At 40.2% G+C, this 17,728-nt stretch overlaps 1 protein-coding gene across 6 annotated transcripts in view; it reads right to left on the bottom strand.

Moving 5' to 3' along the window:
• rgs3a (regulator of G protein signaling 3a) overlaps window positions 1-17,728 on the bottom strand; it is a 164,709-nt gene that overhangs the window by 46,426 nt on the left and 100,555 nt on the right. Inside the window, exon 1 of one of the 6 annotated variants that reach the window (XM_054744386.2) lies at window positions 13,961-14,771. The exons of 4 other annotated variants lie outside the window; for them this stretch is intronic. In XM_054744386.2, coding sequence (XP_054600361.1) covers window positions 13,961-13,975 — 15 coding nt within the window. In that variant the 5' untranslated portion in view covers window positions 13,976-14,771. Of the gene's footprint in view, window positions 1-9,301; window positions 9,440-13,960; window positions 14,772-17,728 lie in introns of those variants that run through there. One more of the 6 variants, XM_054744387.2, reaches the window with a different exon arrangement.

Raw genomic sequence — 17,728 nt, 5'->3', positions numbered from 1 at the left:
TCCAATCAAATGGCGTTACTCTAACAATACCTCCCTTTACTCATTGAGGAGGATGCGTAAGGTTAGACGAGTTTAGAGAACACATCCTGTTTACATCGCCCAGAGGGTGGCCATGAAGTAAACAGGGCAATAAAGGAAGAGCAAGAACAAAGTTAATCTTATTTCTGTCTGTTTAAACTCGTTGGTGAGTCACAGCCACACTCAGATACCAAACTCCACCTTTTAAAAATACTAATAATTAGTGGGGGTTTTGATTGTTTTGTGTGTGAGTTGCTCTCACTGCACCAGTGATGCACCAAATGTATTTTTAAAACTGAGATTTTTAATGAGTCATCAAAGATAAATATAGCAATATGCACTTAGCATCCCTATAAATACATTTCAGCTTGATATTTTTGATATAATGCATTTTTCCTCCTTCTGTTCCTTCTTGGTATTTGAATATTTAAAACTCATGACTGTTGTTCTGTTTTAAGGACTTTTTCCTCTTTGTGGTAGTTGCCTTCACTACAGCTCACCAACAAAGTCATAAAAAACTCGGTCTTAATCAAGGGTCATCAACCTAGCGCCTGTAGGCACCAGGGTGCCCCAGGAGCCCTATGAGATTCCCACAGGCTTGTTCTAAAAATAGAGTTGCTAAATCTGTTACCAACCATTTTAAATCACACTTGTGTTGTTATATTTAAAAACTACAACCTTTTATTGTTATTTCAATACATTTGCTGTGGTTTCTAGTATGAAAGAATGCCTTCAGAGTTGTTTCCTGGCACGCCTGTTTTAGAGGGTAGAAGTAAGCTGGAGAGTTCAGTGTAGAAAATGACAGAATTATTTTTATGTGTATTTATTTGGCAAACACTTTTATCGAAAACAACGTACAATTTTTAACCTATAGGTCATGCTGTGATCATGTTGAGATTGGAATTATGAGTATTCCTCATTAATATTCATGATATTCAAGCACCCACCTCTGATTGGTTAACAGCAAAGCAACTCGTTCACTGCATCCAACATTGATGTTTTATCGCCACAAATAACATAAACCTGAAGGAGTTCTGCCATGGTATGGAGTTGCTAATGCTAACGGTTAGCTTCTACTAGCCAAGACATGCTCTGTTCTCTGCTGGTCGCTAAATCAACAACAGCCTTCTGTTGTCACAAGCTAAGGTGGGAGAGTCCATGAATGCAAATCTACATTGTGTTGTAGATCTAAGTAGCTTTTCTGACCTGAACATTTCCCTGTCTATTTCTTTCTTTGGCTAAGGCAGGAAATAGGGGTAGAAGACCATTTTCACGTTCTGCCTGCATGTGAAACTCAGAGTGACCGACTGTTTTCAAAAAGAACAAACAGCATACGTTCCTCAGTGAATTTCACCTTTATAAAGCTAAAAATATGTGTATTATACATGAGGTGTATTCAAAGGTCAGTATAGAGCTCCGGGAGTTGACGTCACTACTCTCGGCATGCAACAGCTCAAATCGAAACGGCGCCATCTTGGCAGGCAGTAGCCCACAACTAGGCTATTTGTTATTGAATTGATCTATTACGGTAGCGCGACTTGGGTTGCGAATGACCACAGTCACCAATTCTTGTCACGTGTCTATGTATGTACGTCTGATCTCAGAATTGTGTGTACTGAAACTCTAATTTCCCTCTGGGATTAATTAAGTATTTTTGAATTGACTTGAATTTTGAATTGTCGGAAAACTCAATCAAACGGGAAATATGGTAGATTCCTGTTGTGCCCCAGGATGCCAGAAAAGATGCGGATGAGATAAAGGAAGAACCTTCTACAGGATTCCCCAAGATCCAGAATGTGACCAGCGTTGGATCATCGTAATAAAACGCGCTAGTCTCCAGGCCAAAATGAAGCTGTGGGATCCCAAGAGTAAAGGTTTTTGCTTATACAGCGACCACATCAGGTACATAAACCAACATTTCCTCAACTGTGTATGGTGTTTATTTTAAATGCTTTTATTACGATTCTTAGTGGGCTTCCTAAAGTTATTTTGGCGTGGCTTTTTCTGTCTTATTACTCATAGCAACAAGTAAACATCACGTAAAACGTTGCCTCGTGATTTCTGCGTGCTGCCTTTAACGTGTCTTATGATCACAGCAATTAACCAGCTAAGCTGTATTTCATTTTTAAGCAATGGTTGATCAATTGTCAGATCACACATAAAAAGCACTTTGGATTGCTATTATCTGTCTCACCGAGACAGATCTCAGACAGATCCTGAGACGCTCCTACCAGACATATTTATTTTATTCACAGAAAAAAGTCAGACTAGTGATTTATCTTTTCAGATTTCATCTCATCTGTCAGCAGAACTCCTCAGGAACTTTTCCTACACCTCTATATGGCATCACGCTGACATTTTGTGGTTCAGTTCAGTATACGTCACCTAAATAACCAGGATGTAGCTCTCAGCTTCACAGAGGTTGATGACTCCTGGTTTAAATGGTAACCCTCTCCCCTCTCCTTACCCTAACTTTACCAAAGGCTGCCGATCGGCACGTACCTTCCTGGCGCCTACATCACCTTCAGCAAGAACCATTAACAGAGGAAGGACTATCAGAACATCAACTACCTCAGGGAGCATGTTTCTAATGCACCTTCCACCCCTGGATCTGGGCAGCAGTACTACTCTTTACCAGTTCATAAAAATGTGTTTTTAATAAAGTTTTAAAATGACCCAGAGTCTGATCTGCCCTGATACCCAATGGAGGTCTATTCTACAATCTGGGACCTAACAGGAAAAAGCCCCATCACCGCAGGACTTCAGCTTTGCTCTAGGAACAGAAGATTCTGAGCACTCTTAAAGCTCTAGAGCTTTCATTGAAACCATGAAGGGAATTTGTTTCTCCCAAGGAAACTAATTGTCCTTTTTAAACTCTGACCAAATATTTGTCAGCTGGCACCAAACTCAGTCCTGGCTCTGTGACATAAGCTGTAAGCATATCCATAGTGCTTGGTTAGCGGCACAACTGCAGCCTCATCAAAGTGGCAGAGCAAACATATTTCTGCTCCTCCACTTCATTGAGTCATTTTAAATCTACTTTTCCAAATTTAATTTCAGGAAGAAAAAAAATGTGTTTAATACACACACACACACACACACACACACACACACACACACACACACACACACACACACACACACACACCTTCGAGTTGGCTCAGCTCAAACACAGCTTGTTGCTATTGCTAGTGAAGCAGATGAGAGTCAAAAATCATTCGTAAGGGTTTTAAAACAAAGGAGAAACCCTTTATTCTGAAAAATCAAATGGAACAGAGAAATAACTTAGCATGATGTCATGATTGTCAGGGACACAAGATGTTCAGCCACTAATAAAACCTGAAATTAAAGCTTTCATAGCCTGACCAAAGAGTTTTTGATTAAAACTGGACTAAATATTTCCTAAAATCAAACTAATGTATAAATATACTTTTAGATGTCTGAAGCTCCGGGGCTCACACACTGCAATCACCACTCTGACCGATGTATCAGAAAAGACTGTTAATGGGGACAGCGACAGCTGATCACATTACATTCATGACTTGGCATCTATGAGTGTCCCTCTGTCCCTCTGATGAGGCAGCTGCTTTTAAACGTTTTCATCTCTCACCTTAATAATAATCTGCGCTGTATCGTCAGGTTAACTGTGTGTGTGACGAAAGTTACCAAGGTGATGTAACCTCCCTGCAAGACCACCACCATGAATGTCCTGGTTTCTGTGGGTTACCTCACTATTTCACATTCTTGATCATATCTTTGCTCCACGCTAGAGGGTAAAAACAAAATTGTGACTTTTATAGCTCCTCCATGATATTTTTGTTGAACGATTGATGAAAATGTCATTATGAATGCACGCGAACCTCAAAATGTAGCCTGTAATTCTTTAAAACACTTCTTTTCCAATATTTACAAAGAAAATGTTTAAAAATCTAGTTTAAGAATGATAACGATGTCTGAATACCTATACAGAAGAAACACACACTTCTCGTTTCCTGAAAGCTCACGGCAAAAAAAAAAATCTCATCTGAATATTTATGCTGCACTCGGAAGCTTCCTTCAGTGGAAAATTATTGTAAGAGACTCCTTGGAGATGTGATGCTGCTATCTCCCCCAACGGTAATAACAAACTTGTTTGTGAACATAATTTTTCCACTAAATATAGGTGCACACACACACGCACGCACGCACGTGCACACACACACATGCACGCGCGCGCGCACACACACACGCACGCACGCACGCGCGCGCACACACACAGTTTATTTGCCTAAAGTGAAATCACATGTTCAGGTCTTCGTCACAGGTTGTTACATAAATGCACACACACACACACACACACACACACACACACACACACACACACACACACACCTTATTTTCCACATTCTTCCCATCACATGTCACATCTAACAAAGAGATTTGCTGATATAATAATCCAGATGTTAGCTGCTGACTGCCACACATTACGTTAGTGTGTCTTTAGGCATGCACGACTAAATATATATTAAGCGTGTTTTGACATGTGCTTTCCAGAACATTCGGTGGCTTTAGGATCCATTATCTCTTTGTGGGACATCAAAACCTCTCTAAATCACCTGGCCTTATAGATGATCAATCTCTAAATGTCCTTTTTATGTGCACCGCAATGCACCAGACTATCCTGTCCTCGATTTAACTGAGAGCAGACTGGTGAGACGGTACTAGTTTGGTTTTTTTTTTTGTTTCCCTGGTGCTGCGATTGGACCAAGGGGGAAGAAGAAACCGGAGAAAACGAGAACAGGGAGCTACGGAACAAGGGAGCAAGTGTGAAGGTGCTGCAGACCCAAGAGGTGAACACTAGAATGTAAAAAGGGCAGCTGACTCAAATGAAACATGGGGATTACTGACCTTAGGGAAAACAATTCATGTTCAGTACAACTCCAGTAATTATGTGGACTTTTCGCTACAAGAGCATTTAACTAAAGGATGAAGCATGAGCATGTTTCACTCAGTGGAGGTGAAATTTTTTTTAAATTTCATGTTTATCTTCTTAAATGTTCAATACTGCTGCTTTACACAACAACCCCAGCATTGCACTGTAGCAGGAATGTTATTTATTATTAGTATTAAGAGCAAAATATTAAATGATTTTGCTTCTTTGTAGTATTATGAATACTTTAGCCCAAATAAAGAAAATATTAATGAGTATGTTTGTGTTTTTGTAGGATGTCAGAGATTTAATCAAAATAAGTCCAGCTCCCAAATGAATGTACAAATATAAAGGCTGATTTCAGAGGAATAAGTGTGATTCACAAGGACAACAAAAATTTTAAATGGATTAAAAACGGATGAATAAGGATAAAGTAGAACAAATACAAAATATTGACTATATGCTACACCTCTCCTGTCACAAAGAGGAGTTGTTCATCGGTTACAAACAAACTTCTAACTCGTTGTTTCTGGTGTTTTAATAAAATCTGTGTGTGTGTGTGTGTGTGTGTGTGTGTGTGTGTGTGTGTGTGTGTGTGTGTGTGTGTGTGTGTGTGAGAGAGAGAGAGAGAGAGAGAGAGAGAGAGAGAGAGCGAGAGAGAGAGAGAGAGAGAGAGAGAGAGAAAGAGAGAGAGAGAGAGAGAGAGAGAGAGAGAGAAAGAGAGAGAGAGAGAGAGAGAGAAAGAGAGAGAGATTGCTTTTCAAAGATTACCGTATTTTGGTAATGTGTCTAATAAGAATATGATCGGCACAAAATCACGGTGAGTGAAGTTTTTACTCATAAAGGTTTATTGACTTTTTTCCAAAGCAAAGCAGAAGCAGCATGTGAAAAATCTTAATTAATTATTTAATTGCTTATAAAAACACATTTATTAGCAATAATCTGCAGCAATCTTGGTTTTATGCAATAATTTTCTCACATTTTTCTTTAAAGTGTTGCTTTAGTTCACTGTATTTTACATGTTGGTATAATTAGGATCATTTCCCAGCAGAAGAACCCAATTTGTCCAAGATTTGGATATTGAACTGATCTGATTACATAAAAACAGCACTAAACAAAAATAAATATCCAATAGAGGTACCGTCACATGCACCAAATAATCTGAATAATCTGTATTTTGAATCAATCCTAGCCGGGTGGATCTGAGGCGTTCGAGCTGTCAATTCTTCAAGGTGATCTGATGAGATTTCACCATATCATCCTATAGCAACCCTAGATTACAGCCTGAAGTCTGACTGACTGGTTCTTCTCTGGTTTGGATACTTGAAGCAGCTTGCATTCTTTGCAGACTCATGACTCAATGGAGGCTTTTATGTTATAGAAATCACCACAGCACCAGGATAATGACACAGAGTACACCCCCTAAATGCTGTCAGTCAAATTTCTGACTGTGTGGCCGGCACAATCTCTGGAGAAGCTCCAGGAAGAGTGGGGTGAATTCTCATGAAATTACTTTGCAATCTGACAGCTATAATGTCTAATGTCTACTAAGCTTCGATTGCAAACTGAAAAAAAAATCATGATTTCCAGTAAAACCTTAATGTCCAACTCCAACAATATCTGAATGACATTTTTAAATGCATGCATGAAAACTAAGACACCATCAGATCCCAAAACATTATCTGGCAGCTAAGTAGCCTCTCAGGTTTTTACAAAACTAGTCAATAGTTTCATGTTGAATCTGCTTTAGTTTTAGTTAGCTTATTGAGGAATGCTGATCTTCTGAGGCTCCATTTTTGTTGTTTCTCCAAACAGTACTAAAGGTATACTTACACTTTACCATGATTGCACACTTACTTGCTGTACATTTTTCAGACACATGACTGCTCCATTAACACAGATTTAGCTGTGCAATTAGACTCCACTCAATGTCTTCTCTGTCCGACTACAATTAAACATTCTAATATGGAAAACCAATACATTTGGCCCTCAGGACTAATGCAGCTATTACACACTTTTATGTGAAACTGAGCAGGAACCCAGGTCTCTCTCTCGGTTTTTCTCTGTTCTCTGTATCAGGAGGCACACTGCTACGCCTGCAGATCTTTGTAAGAATTAAAGAAACCAGGCACTGTCCATGACAGCTAGAGAGGGCGGAAATATCGGGTCAGTTTGCAAAGCCATTATTGATGGAAGCTGAAGGTTCAGAGAGAAAATGTCATTGACGTAACTTGCCCCATGACGCCAGACAGCTGAAGACAGTGTGACCACTGGAAAGGGCCTTCACAGAAACAGAAGAAGAGAAGTGTGTGTGTGTGTGTGTGTGTGTGTGTGTGTGTGTGTGTGTGTGTGTGTGTGTGTGTGTGTGTGTGTGTGTGTGTGTGTGTGTGTGTGTGTGTGTGTGTGTGTGTGTGTGTGTGTGTGTGTGTGTGTGTTAAAGGGAGAGAGGGAGGTTGTGGGGGCATAAATCAGTTTAAATGGTCACATTGTGAGCACCTTTCCCTTTTGTGTGGGTACAAGAACAATAAAGTAAGTCATCACATAGACGGGGGTTAAAGGGGAGACTTTGTGTGACGTTGGAGTACTTCTCCTGGAAATGAATATAGTTCATCGTCCTCTGCAATGATGTTTATTTCCTGCCACTATTTCTGTCCGTCAATGACTGCAATTGTGAGTGAAACCAATGGAGCGTGTGACGACGTCTCCAGGGTTGTAACAAGCATCTGACTTGTTCAAGTTGGGACCATAATATCAGTTGATGTGTGTTTTCATGTCTACCAGATTACTGTCAGTGTCGCTACTGAGTTTAGTCAGAATGAGCATGTGATGCTATACTTAATGGTTCTAGAAGTGACATCTAACTACAACACTGAGCCATTATAAATATTTGTTTAAAGGAGACATGTTGTGATGGTAACAGGTGATGGTTGCTCATACGGTATTACTTGGTAGATGGCTCAACCACTCAATGTGCAGACGTGGAACGACACGACTCAGGGCTGCGTGTCTCTTTTCAAACAGGAAGTGCGGGTGGAGTAAGACCACGGTCAGGGGGTGACTTGCACTGCTACAATAGTTCTATGACCGACACAAAACAAGTTCATGAAGTAATTTTCACTAAATTTTACTGATTTTTTAAATAGCTCCTTCCAGAATTAGACGTTTCATGGTTCTGTCACTTTGTGAAAACAAGCTGTTGCTGGCCTGGCCCACCTATATACCCACTCAAGCTGGAATAAGCTGAGATGCTACGATATCTGGGTCGGGCTCGGAGAAGAGCCGCTGCTCCTCCAGTAGCAGCTCTCTCTTGCATGTGAGAGGTGGTTCTACACTAATTTCCCCATTTGTGACATCACAAACGGGGATTTTTTTAACGACTTGTATTAGGCACAACACTAAACACAAACAGAAAATGGATGGATGTTTTTTTTAGGGGAGAATGTTTAAAGAGGCAGTAAAGACCCACTAGGCAGCGCCAAAAGGGAGTTTTGCATGTGTCCTCTTTTACCAACCAATCATACTGCTGCTAGCAACAAGCACCAACACACATTCCAGACCTTGCATCTTATCCTCTCTTACTTGTTTTTTCTCTGTGTTAGAAGAGAATTACCCCACAATTCACCTAATGAGGAAAGGCAAAAAGCAATTTTCTCAGTGTGCTTCCTGTTGTTTTTCCCCTGTGGTCCCTCCGTTTGCTCTCTTCTCTAGTTTGTATCACTTTCAGCTTGGCTCTAACATGGTTTAGACTATGTCCTTTTAATGGCCATCCTCTAGCATCCTTTTTTCTCCCAGTAGCTCTGTTTTCACACTGCGTCTCCCTGTGAGACAAAGTAAATTGTGTCCATGATACACAGACAAACCAAGTGCCTGGGAAGTAAAAACAGCTAAAATAAATAAATAAAGGTGTTATGGTCCCAAAAGCTGCCATTGATGTCAGCGGAGACAGTTAATGTTAGAGAGTGATTAAAGCTTTCAGAGGACAGGTTAGTGAGAGGTTAATAAAAAAAATCTGAGTCATAAAAGTGAATTTACTGACTTACTATAAATCCGCGAATCAAAGGTGATAATAAATAAAAATAAACAGCAGCAGTGACACACTGTTCATATGAGCCTGTCATAAAGATCCCCAGTGATAAATGGGCTTTTATTGCTTTTTCCTATCTTTCCTCCCATCCCAGTGCCTTTTTTATCCTCTGACTATAATCACACTGCTCATTTACTTCCAGCCTCACAACAATCTCTGAAACCCAAAATAACTGCATATAATATTTAAAATATTCCTCCTCCTCGCATGGAATCACGAATCACTCACAAAATCAAAATTATGCCATGGCTAGACGAAAAGGGAAATGTTAAAATAAAAATCAATCCTACCTGGCTAAATGAAGCAGTTCTGGGTTATAATCCGCCAAAGATGGAGAGAGGCAGTCCACACATCCCCATTAAAGTGGCCTACTTCCGCTGTCAAACTGGTATGTGAGTGTTTGTGACCGGCCAGCTGAGCTGGTGTGTGTGAGTCCGTCAGTGTGGGCTAGGCCAACTGAACTGTGCAGATCTTCAGTAACAGACCGAGAGAGAGAGAGAGAGAGAGAGAGAGAGAGAGAGAGAATGCCCGAGAGACAGAGTAGGTAGACTCCCAAGCTGCACAAACAAGTAAGAAAAAAGAGGAGGGAGAGGAGGAGGAGACAGCTAATGAGAAGAAGCTAACGGGTAATGAGAGGAGAGAGAAACATGTGGTTGATAACGCCACAGAAAACACTCTGTAAAGCCCTCTGTGACTGCACGTGTGCAAACACTGTTGAACATATGTGTGTGCATATTGTGTCCATTTGCGCCCCCACAACACCCCCACCCGCCCGTTTCTTTGTAAAGACATTAACACACTATGGTAAAGTCCTGCAGGATGCACAGAGTGCACAAAGGACACATAACCACGGTAAACACACACCCATACGTCTGTGTGACTCACACAATGCAGCTTCAGTTACTGAGTGACTCGTGCCACGCTGTAAACTTCCTGTCCTTATGGGGAATATTCAGTGTCTGTGCAGTGTGCTCACCATAAGCAGCCAATCGATACAGAGGATGGTGAGTTAATAGTTACAACTTATTTAGCTTTGCTTTTCCAGACTCCTATTCTGCACAGATGGCTGTTATGTATGATATAAAATGCACAAATAATTATTTGCACATTAAAATGCTTTTGACTATGGTATTATACACTGAAAATTTAACATAAAATATTGAGAAAGTGATTATAAAATAACTTTTTACATGCTTTTGTGACTAGTTTCACACAACCAAGCACACACAGATGTGATTTTATTGCACAAACAAGTATTTTTATGATATTTTTTCTATTTATTTCGTCACCGTGCAGAAAGAGACTTCAAACTAAATCACAATTTCTGTTTATTCTTATGATTCTATGAACTCAGTGTCATCACAAACTGTTGAACACGGGGCTGGTCTCACTCAGATTATTAAATAATATTTTTTTATCTTTTTCAGTTTGTCATTATTCTGTAGACTTTGTGTGCACTTTTTGTTATTTAGGCTTATTTCTGCTTACAGGTGCTGGCCAGTAAATTAGAATATCATCAAAAGGTTGAAAATATTTCAGTAATTCCATTCAAAACGTGAAACTTGTACATTATATTCATGCAATGCACACAGACCAATGTATTTTCGATTTTTATTACGTTTAATTTTGATATTTATAGGTGACAACCAATGAAAACATCAAATCTGGTATCTCAGAAAATTAGAATATTCTAAAGGCCAATGAAAAAATGTTTGTTTCTCTAATGTTGGCCAACTGAAAAGAATGAACATGAAAAGAATGTGCATGTATAGCACTCAATACTTAGTCGGGGCTCCTTTTGCCTCAATAACTGCAGTAATGCGGCGTGGCATGGACTCGATCAGTCTGTGGCACTGCTCAGGTGTTATGAGAGCCCAGGTTGCTCTGATAGTCGTCTTCAGCTCCTCTGCATTGTTGGGTCTAGCGTATTGCATCCTCCGCTTCACAATACCCCATAGATTTTCTATGGGGTTAAGGTCAGGCGAGTTTGCTGGCCAATCAAGGACAGGGATACCATGGTCCTTGAACCAGGTGCTGGTGGTTTTGGCACTGTGTGCAGGTGCCAAGTCCTGTTGAAAGGTGAAGTCTGCATCCCCATAAAGTTGGTCAGCAGCAGGAAGCATGAAGTGCTCTAAAACTTCCTGGTAGACGGCTGCATTGACCCTGGACCTCAGGAAACAGAGTGGGCCAACACCGGCAGATGACATGGCACCCCACACCATCACTGACGGTGGAAACTTTACACTGGACCTCATGCAACGTGGATTCTGTGCTTCTCCGCTCTTCCTCCAGACTCTGGGTCCTTGATTTCCAAAGGAAATGCAGAACTTGCTTTCATCAGAAAACATAACTTTGGACCACTCAGCATCAGTCCAGTCCTTTTTGTCCTTGGCCCAGGCGAGACGCTTCTTGCGCTGTTTCTTGTTCAAGAGTGGCTTGACACACGGAATGCGACACCTGAATCCCATGTCTTTCATGAGTCTCCTCGTGGTGGTTCTTGAAGCGCTGACTCCAGCTGCAGTCCACTCTTTGTGGATCTCCCCCACATTTTTGAATGGGTTTGTCGTCACAATTCTCTGCAGGGTGCGGTTATCCCTAGAGCTTGTACACTTTTTTCTACCACATTTTTTCCGTCCCTTCGCCTGTCTGTTAATGTGCTTGGACACAGAGCTCTGCGAACAGCCAGCTTCTTTAGCAATCACCTTTTGTGTCTTGCCCTCCTTGTGCAAGGTGTCAATGATTGTCTTTTGGACAGCTGTTAAGTCAGAAGTCTTCCCCATGATTGTGGTGCCTTCAAAACAAGACTGAGGGACCTTTTAAAGGCCTTTGCAGGTGTTTTGAGTAAATCAGCTGATTAGAGTGGCAGCAGGTGTCTTCTATATTCAGCCTTTTCAGAATATTCTAATTTTTTGAGATACCAAATTTGGAGTTTTCATTAGTTGTCACTTATGAATATCAAATTTAAATGTAATGAACATTGGAAATACATTGGTCTGTGTGCATTGCATGAATATAATGTACAAGTTTCACGTTTTGAATGGAATTACTGAAATATTTTCAACCTTTTGATGATATTCTAATTTACTGGCCAGCACCTGTAAGTGGTGTACAAATTAGCTTTAGCCCTTCCTGCTCTGGAGATCTTGTCCAGTGAGAAATGCATTTCTTCATCAAGCTCACCTGTATAAAATCAAACTGCCTAACATTTCAAATGTAACTCCTATGAAGACACTTAAGGTGTCAAAGTCTTAGTTTTTGATTTTTCAGCTTTCAACGATATTTATACACATTTGAGTGCTCCAGCTCTCCTGCTTCTCAAACGATTGCATGTTTGTGTTCTGGTCAAGCTGCAGAATGCATAAAAATGTGTAGTCCCTGTAACTAGGGCTGCAATAACAAATGAACTGTAAGATATTTAACACTGATTCAACTTCAACCTCCAAATACATGTTATTGTTTTTGGCCACCCTGCAGGTCCACACCCTGTTTAGATAGAAGTTGTCAAGATGCTAAAGAACATGGAGTGTTGTGATCCCCATGATGACCAAACAGAAAGAGCAGTGAGGAAAATGTAGATTCATTGCAAATGATATCGTTTAAAAAAAAGATCATATGTGCATGTTTTTCTAATCTCGTGCAGACATATATTAATAAATGAAGAACTTAAAAATGCAGTTCCTTCAAAGGCCTCTGGAGGCTCTCTGGCAAACGTGAGTCAGTCAACAAAGATAATAAACTACGTATGTTGCTGCTCTTTGTGGTTCTTTTTTGTGTTGATTCTGGTGCCAGGCAAAAGGTCATCACAGAAACAAACAGCACGCACTCACACCTAAGGTCAACTAGGAGTCACCAGATACTTTTACGTGTATGATTTTGGGCAGAAAGAGGAAACCAGAGCAGCAGGAGAACAACTACACTTGCCGAGCTTCAATCCTGCAACCAAAGACACAAACATGTCTTGAAAAGGGATCAAATACTTATCTCCTCCATGAAAATGCTAATTAACATCTAACTTTTTACAATACATTTTTCTGGATTGTCTGATAATTTTTCAGTTGCAGCATTTAGAGTTTCTTTGTTAGTGGGCAAAGGAGCATAAAGCCACTTAGGACATCCAATAGTCTAAATATTTGAATTGTTTTTTTTAATGGTCTAAACTCTAGAAATAACTTTACAATGTGTCTCATTCACACACTAAAATAGCTGGGTGTTTAAAACCCTTTGTTGAGTTTTTATCGAATGGGACAGAAAGTACAGACAGGAAAAAAGAAGAAAGAAAGGAAGAATGACCGAGGCTTCCAGGAAAGGGTGCAGGTCTGATGTGAGTCTCTGTTGACTTGAAGCCAAGCCTCATGCTTCTGCACCAGGTTGGTCACAGAGACGTCGTTGTTTTACTGAAACGATTTAAAAATAAAAATAAAAACCCTCACATGTATTTATGCAGTTTTCAAAGATGCGGGTAAACCTAAAAAATTTTTTGCATATAAAGATAAATAACTAAATTTTACGACACAATTTCATTCATTCATTCTAAGTGGGTTAGAGTTACAGTATCAGTCACAGACTGAAGGTGAAACAGTCCAAAGAGATATAACTAACATCAAGCATACATGAAATATTGTTGTTATGAAACAGCAAATGCATCACATAATAAATCACAGCAGTGCTGTTTGTTTGAAAAGATAAATAAGAAACGGAAATCTCCAGCAAATAATCTCATAAGGAACCGTCCCTGCCCTTATTCCCAAATAGCTGCTTTCACCTGGGACAGATCTTCCACAGCAGCTGCAGCAAATTAACTTGCTTTTGTTTTTCTATTATCTCAACACAGTAAAACACACAATGTCCATGTCAGAATAATCTCCAGAGAGAAAGAGCACTAGTCTCAGAAAGAGCGTTAAGGCTGACAAATGATGCGGTGACGAAAACAAAAATAGGACGAGGATTACCTCAGACACGGGCATCCGGACACACAGTGGTCCTGATTGTTTGAATGAGTGTGTTGTTATCGCTGTGTGTCCAGTAAAGAAAAGACCGGATCACCCACAAACACTGTCGAGAGCAGAAAAAGTGCAGCACAAGTAGCTGGAGACTTCTTATGCGGTGATGTGTGTTTTCCGTTTCTCAGGATGTGTTGGAGTAGCTCGTCTCCTCTTTGTCCCGTTTCTCTTGTGTGTCGGTGCTGCTGCAGTCCCAGCTTGGTGATAACGCGCGTGCCAGAAACGGTGAGAGGGAATAGGTGGGTGGAAGGAGGAGGGGGGGTAAAGAGAGATTTGGTGACTGAGAGGAGGGGGAAAGACAGATGGAGTCAGAAGGAGAGATGAAGTTGTGAACGTGAAAGGAGGAGTGGTGAAAGTGTGATGTATTAAAAAACGTGCTGGTTGTGGGAGGGTGATGGAAAAGATCAAATGCAACTAACTCTCTGGAGACCAAAGCAGCCAGTGTCCTTCATCCCCTCCCTCCCCCTTTGTGCTATTCTATCCCTTCCCCTCTTTCTTCCCCAACTTGCTATTTTTAGAACTTGAGCTGCAGCAAATTGAAGCCTCAATTTGAAAGCCATAAAGAAGCAGGATGATATGGCCACACACACACACACACACACACACAAGCAAGCACACACACACACACACACACTAACCTGGTCTGTTATCCTGATGGTGTGTCTGCTTGGGACCTGAAGCGAGACGTGTAAGCTATTCATCAGGTTTTATCTAATCACATCAAGTGCTAATATATAAAGAGCTTGCTAAATAACCATTTCAAACACTGTCAGTTACACTCCACAGATGCACACTCGCCTTTTTTTTTTTTTTTTTACTGAAGGAATTGGAGAGAAAACAAATTCAGATGATGCATAAAGTAATGGGTGACTTTTAAAAAGTGGAAGATCAACCTCAGGCTGTTAGATTTGATCCGTTTTCTCTTTTTAAACATATTAAAAGTTAATCCCACAACTGGTTCTATCAAAGAAAAAAAGAGAGTTGTGACGTAGGAATTTAACTCTCACGCAGCTCCATTACACGCCCGGTGGAGCAGACGTCATTTATCTTACTAAAGAATGTGCATAATTAAAACTCAGAGGGAGAGGATTTCTTGCTCTGTGTTACCTTCTCAGGACTCGGTATGTGAGCCTCTTATCTGTACGACCTTCTGGGTTCAAGTGCTGCGATTATATAACCCGGTCATGAGCAGTTTAAGGTAAGCAGAGCCAAACACTGTTAAATCATGGGGAAAATCATTATTTCTTAAAGAAAGTAGAAGGGATTTAATTCAGCAGCTCACCGTAATGATTCACATCATAGCCTGTGTGTGTATGACAGAGCAGCAGGTAGAGGTCGACGGTAGAAGAGAACAAAAGCAGTGATGAAAAAAGAGGAAGTGAAAGTGGATAAATGCACATGTAGCCCTGATAGCTGTGATAAACCAGAAGGGATGGAAACATCAAAGAGAGGAGTGAAAATGATGAAGAACAATGCAAAAGCAAGACAGAAGATTTTTCAGCTTTTATCTTTTCTAACTCTACACCCAAAAAATGCATCACAAATACACGGAAAACTGTAGATCTGAAACAAAATATTATTTTAATTATTTAGACATTTTCCATCCTATTTGCATGCTAAAAGGTCACTAATAACATCAGGTGATGCACAGCATTGCTGAAGCAGAATCAGTTTTTGAAGCCTTCATTCTGGGTTCTGCTCAGAGTTAAAATCAGACATCTAGCTAAAGTTAATCAAACAAAGCAATTAACAGAAGAAGTATTAAATATTCAAAACTGGTAAATTAAAAGAAATCTTAGTTAAAAATCATTATTAAAGTATTTATTATGTAATTCAGGAACGTAATTATACATATAAATTCAATTCTGCAGCACCGGGGATGTGCCTGACTTTAAATCTGCCAATGCCGATGTATAAAAAATTATCAATAGTGGCTCGATCGCTCTACCCCTGGTTCCTACAATCACAATATGAGCAGATGCCATGTTTAGACAAGCTGATGTTGTGACTAATTTGAAGGCACATGTAGGTCGGCATATTAAAACACTCAAAAGTCAGAAACACTGAGAAATAAGAGTTAAGGTAAAAAGTAAAACATCCCTTTAAAAATATATTTTCTAAATATTACTTTCAGTAAAAAGTCAAAATTCAATTTCCAATAGGAATTCTGAGAAGTTAGTTACACACCGTGTTCAGATCTAGATGCTAGGTTTGGTGTTTGGGGGAAAAATATATATTCTGAAGCATAAAACCACCATTTATACAAGGCATTTTAGGTACAGTGGGATGCGAAAGTTTTGGCGCCTTGTTGATCATCATCATTAAAAAATCGTTGGTTGTTATGAAAAAAAATCTGTTAAATATATCATATAGGACATACACACAGTGACATTTGAGAAGTGAAACAAAGTTTATAGGATTTACAGAAAGTGCGCAACAGCTGTTTAAACAAAGTTAGGCAGGTGCATAAATTTGGGCGCTGTTGTCAAAAACATGGGGTCTCAAAACGACTCCCAAACGACTTCATGGTATAGGGGCAGGACACAGAAAGCTGTCTCAGAGATTTCAGCTTCTGTTTCCACAGTTAGAAACACACTGAGGAAATAGAAGACCACAGGCAGAGTTCTAGTAAAGGCTCAAAGTGGCAGACCAAGAAAAATCTTGGATAAACAGAAGTGAAGAATAGTGAGAACAGTCAGAGGCAACCCACAGAGCAGCACCAAAGACCTGCACCGGGGCTGGATCTTTCAACAAGACAACGACCCTAAACACTGCTCACAATCCACTAAGGCGTTCATGCAAAGGGACAAGTAGAACGTTCTGGAGTGGCCATCTCAGTCCCCTGACCTGAATATTATTGAAAATCTGTGGTGAGTTAGAGAGCTGCCCATGCTCAGAAGCCATCAAACCTGAATGAACCAGAGATGTTTTGTAAAGAAGAATGGTCCAAAACACCTTCAACCAGGATCCAGGCTCTCATTGGAAGCCAGGGTTTCCCCCAGCACTTTATGGACCTGGCGGGCCGGCAGGTTTTGCTTGGTCCCAGGCCAAGCGTCCACCCACAGACGCTGTCACAGACAACAAACAATAAAAAAAAATTCTTGGAAACAACTACATGACTTTTCTCTTTCTCATTTCTAAATTCTGGAAATAATGTTTAACTTTAATCCCAGGAACTCAACTTTAAACGTGGAACCTCCTTTGTCCTCTCTGGTGGAGATGCTAATATGTCGTAAACACCTGAACACAATTCGGTGGAAGGCAACAGTTGTCTTTACCTGACCACAGACGTACATCTTGCATTTAGTCGTGCTTTTCTCAGGTTGTGTGCTTCTCCCTGTCCTCTTGTTTTTTTTTTTTTTTTTTTTTTTTACTTGACTTCCCTTTGGACTCGCTCTACTTTGGAGAGATGTGTGTTTCCCTTTGAAACTGCAACCTGTCAGCTACTTTGTGCTTCCATGAGTGACACATGCAAGCAACAGATAAAACGGAAAGCTGCTTTTAACTCAAGGTTACAAGAAGAGATAGTCCTCGCATTTAAAAAAAAGCTGCTACTCATACATATCCCGGATTTATTTTTTAAAAGTTTGACCCTAGAAAATCAGCAAAGATTAAGGTTAAACCAACCATTTCACTCTGACTGAGCATGAGCCGCAGCATCAGACTCAGAACTGAACATTTATATATTTTTTCCTTTAAATATTTGTCCATTTTTGC

The sequence above is a fragment of the Nothobranchius furzeri genome, chromosome 6, assembly GCF_043380555.1.
Source record: "Nothobranchius furzeri strain GRZ-AD chromosome 6, NfurGRZ-RIMD1, whole genome shotgun sequence".
Classification (NCBI taxonomy): Eukaryota; Metazoa; Chordata; class Actinopteri; order Cyprinodontiformes; family Nothobranchiidae; genus Nothobranchius; species Nothobranchius furzeri.
Note: the sequence above shows the minus strand (reverse complement) of the source record. Positions and strands in the feature narration are given on the sequence as shown.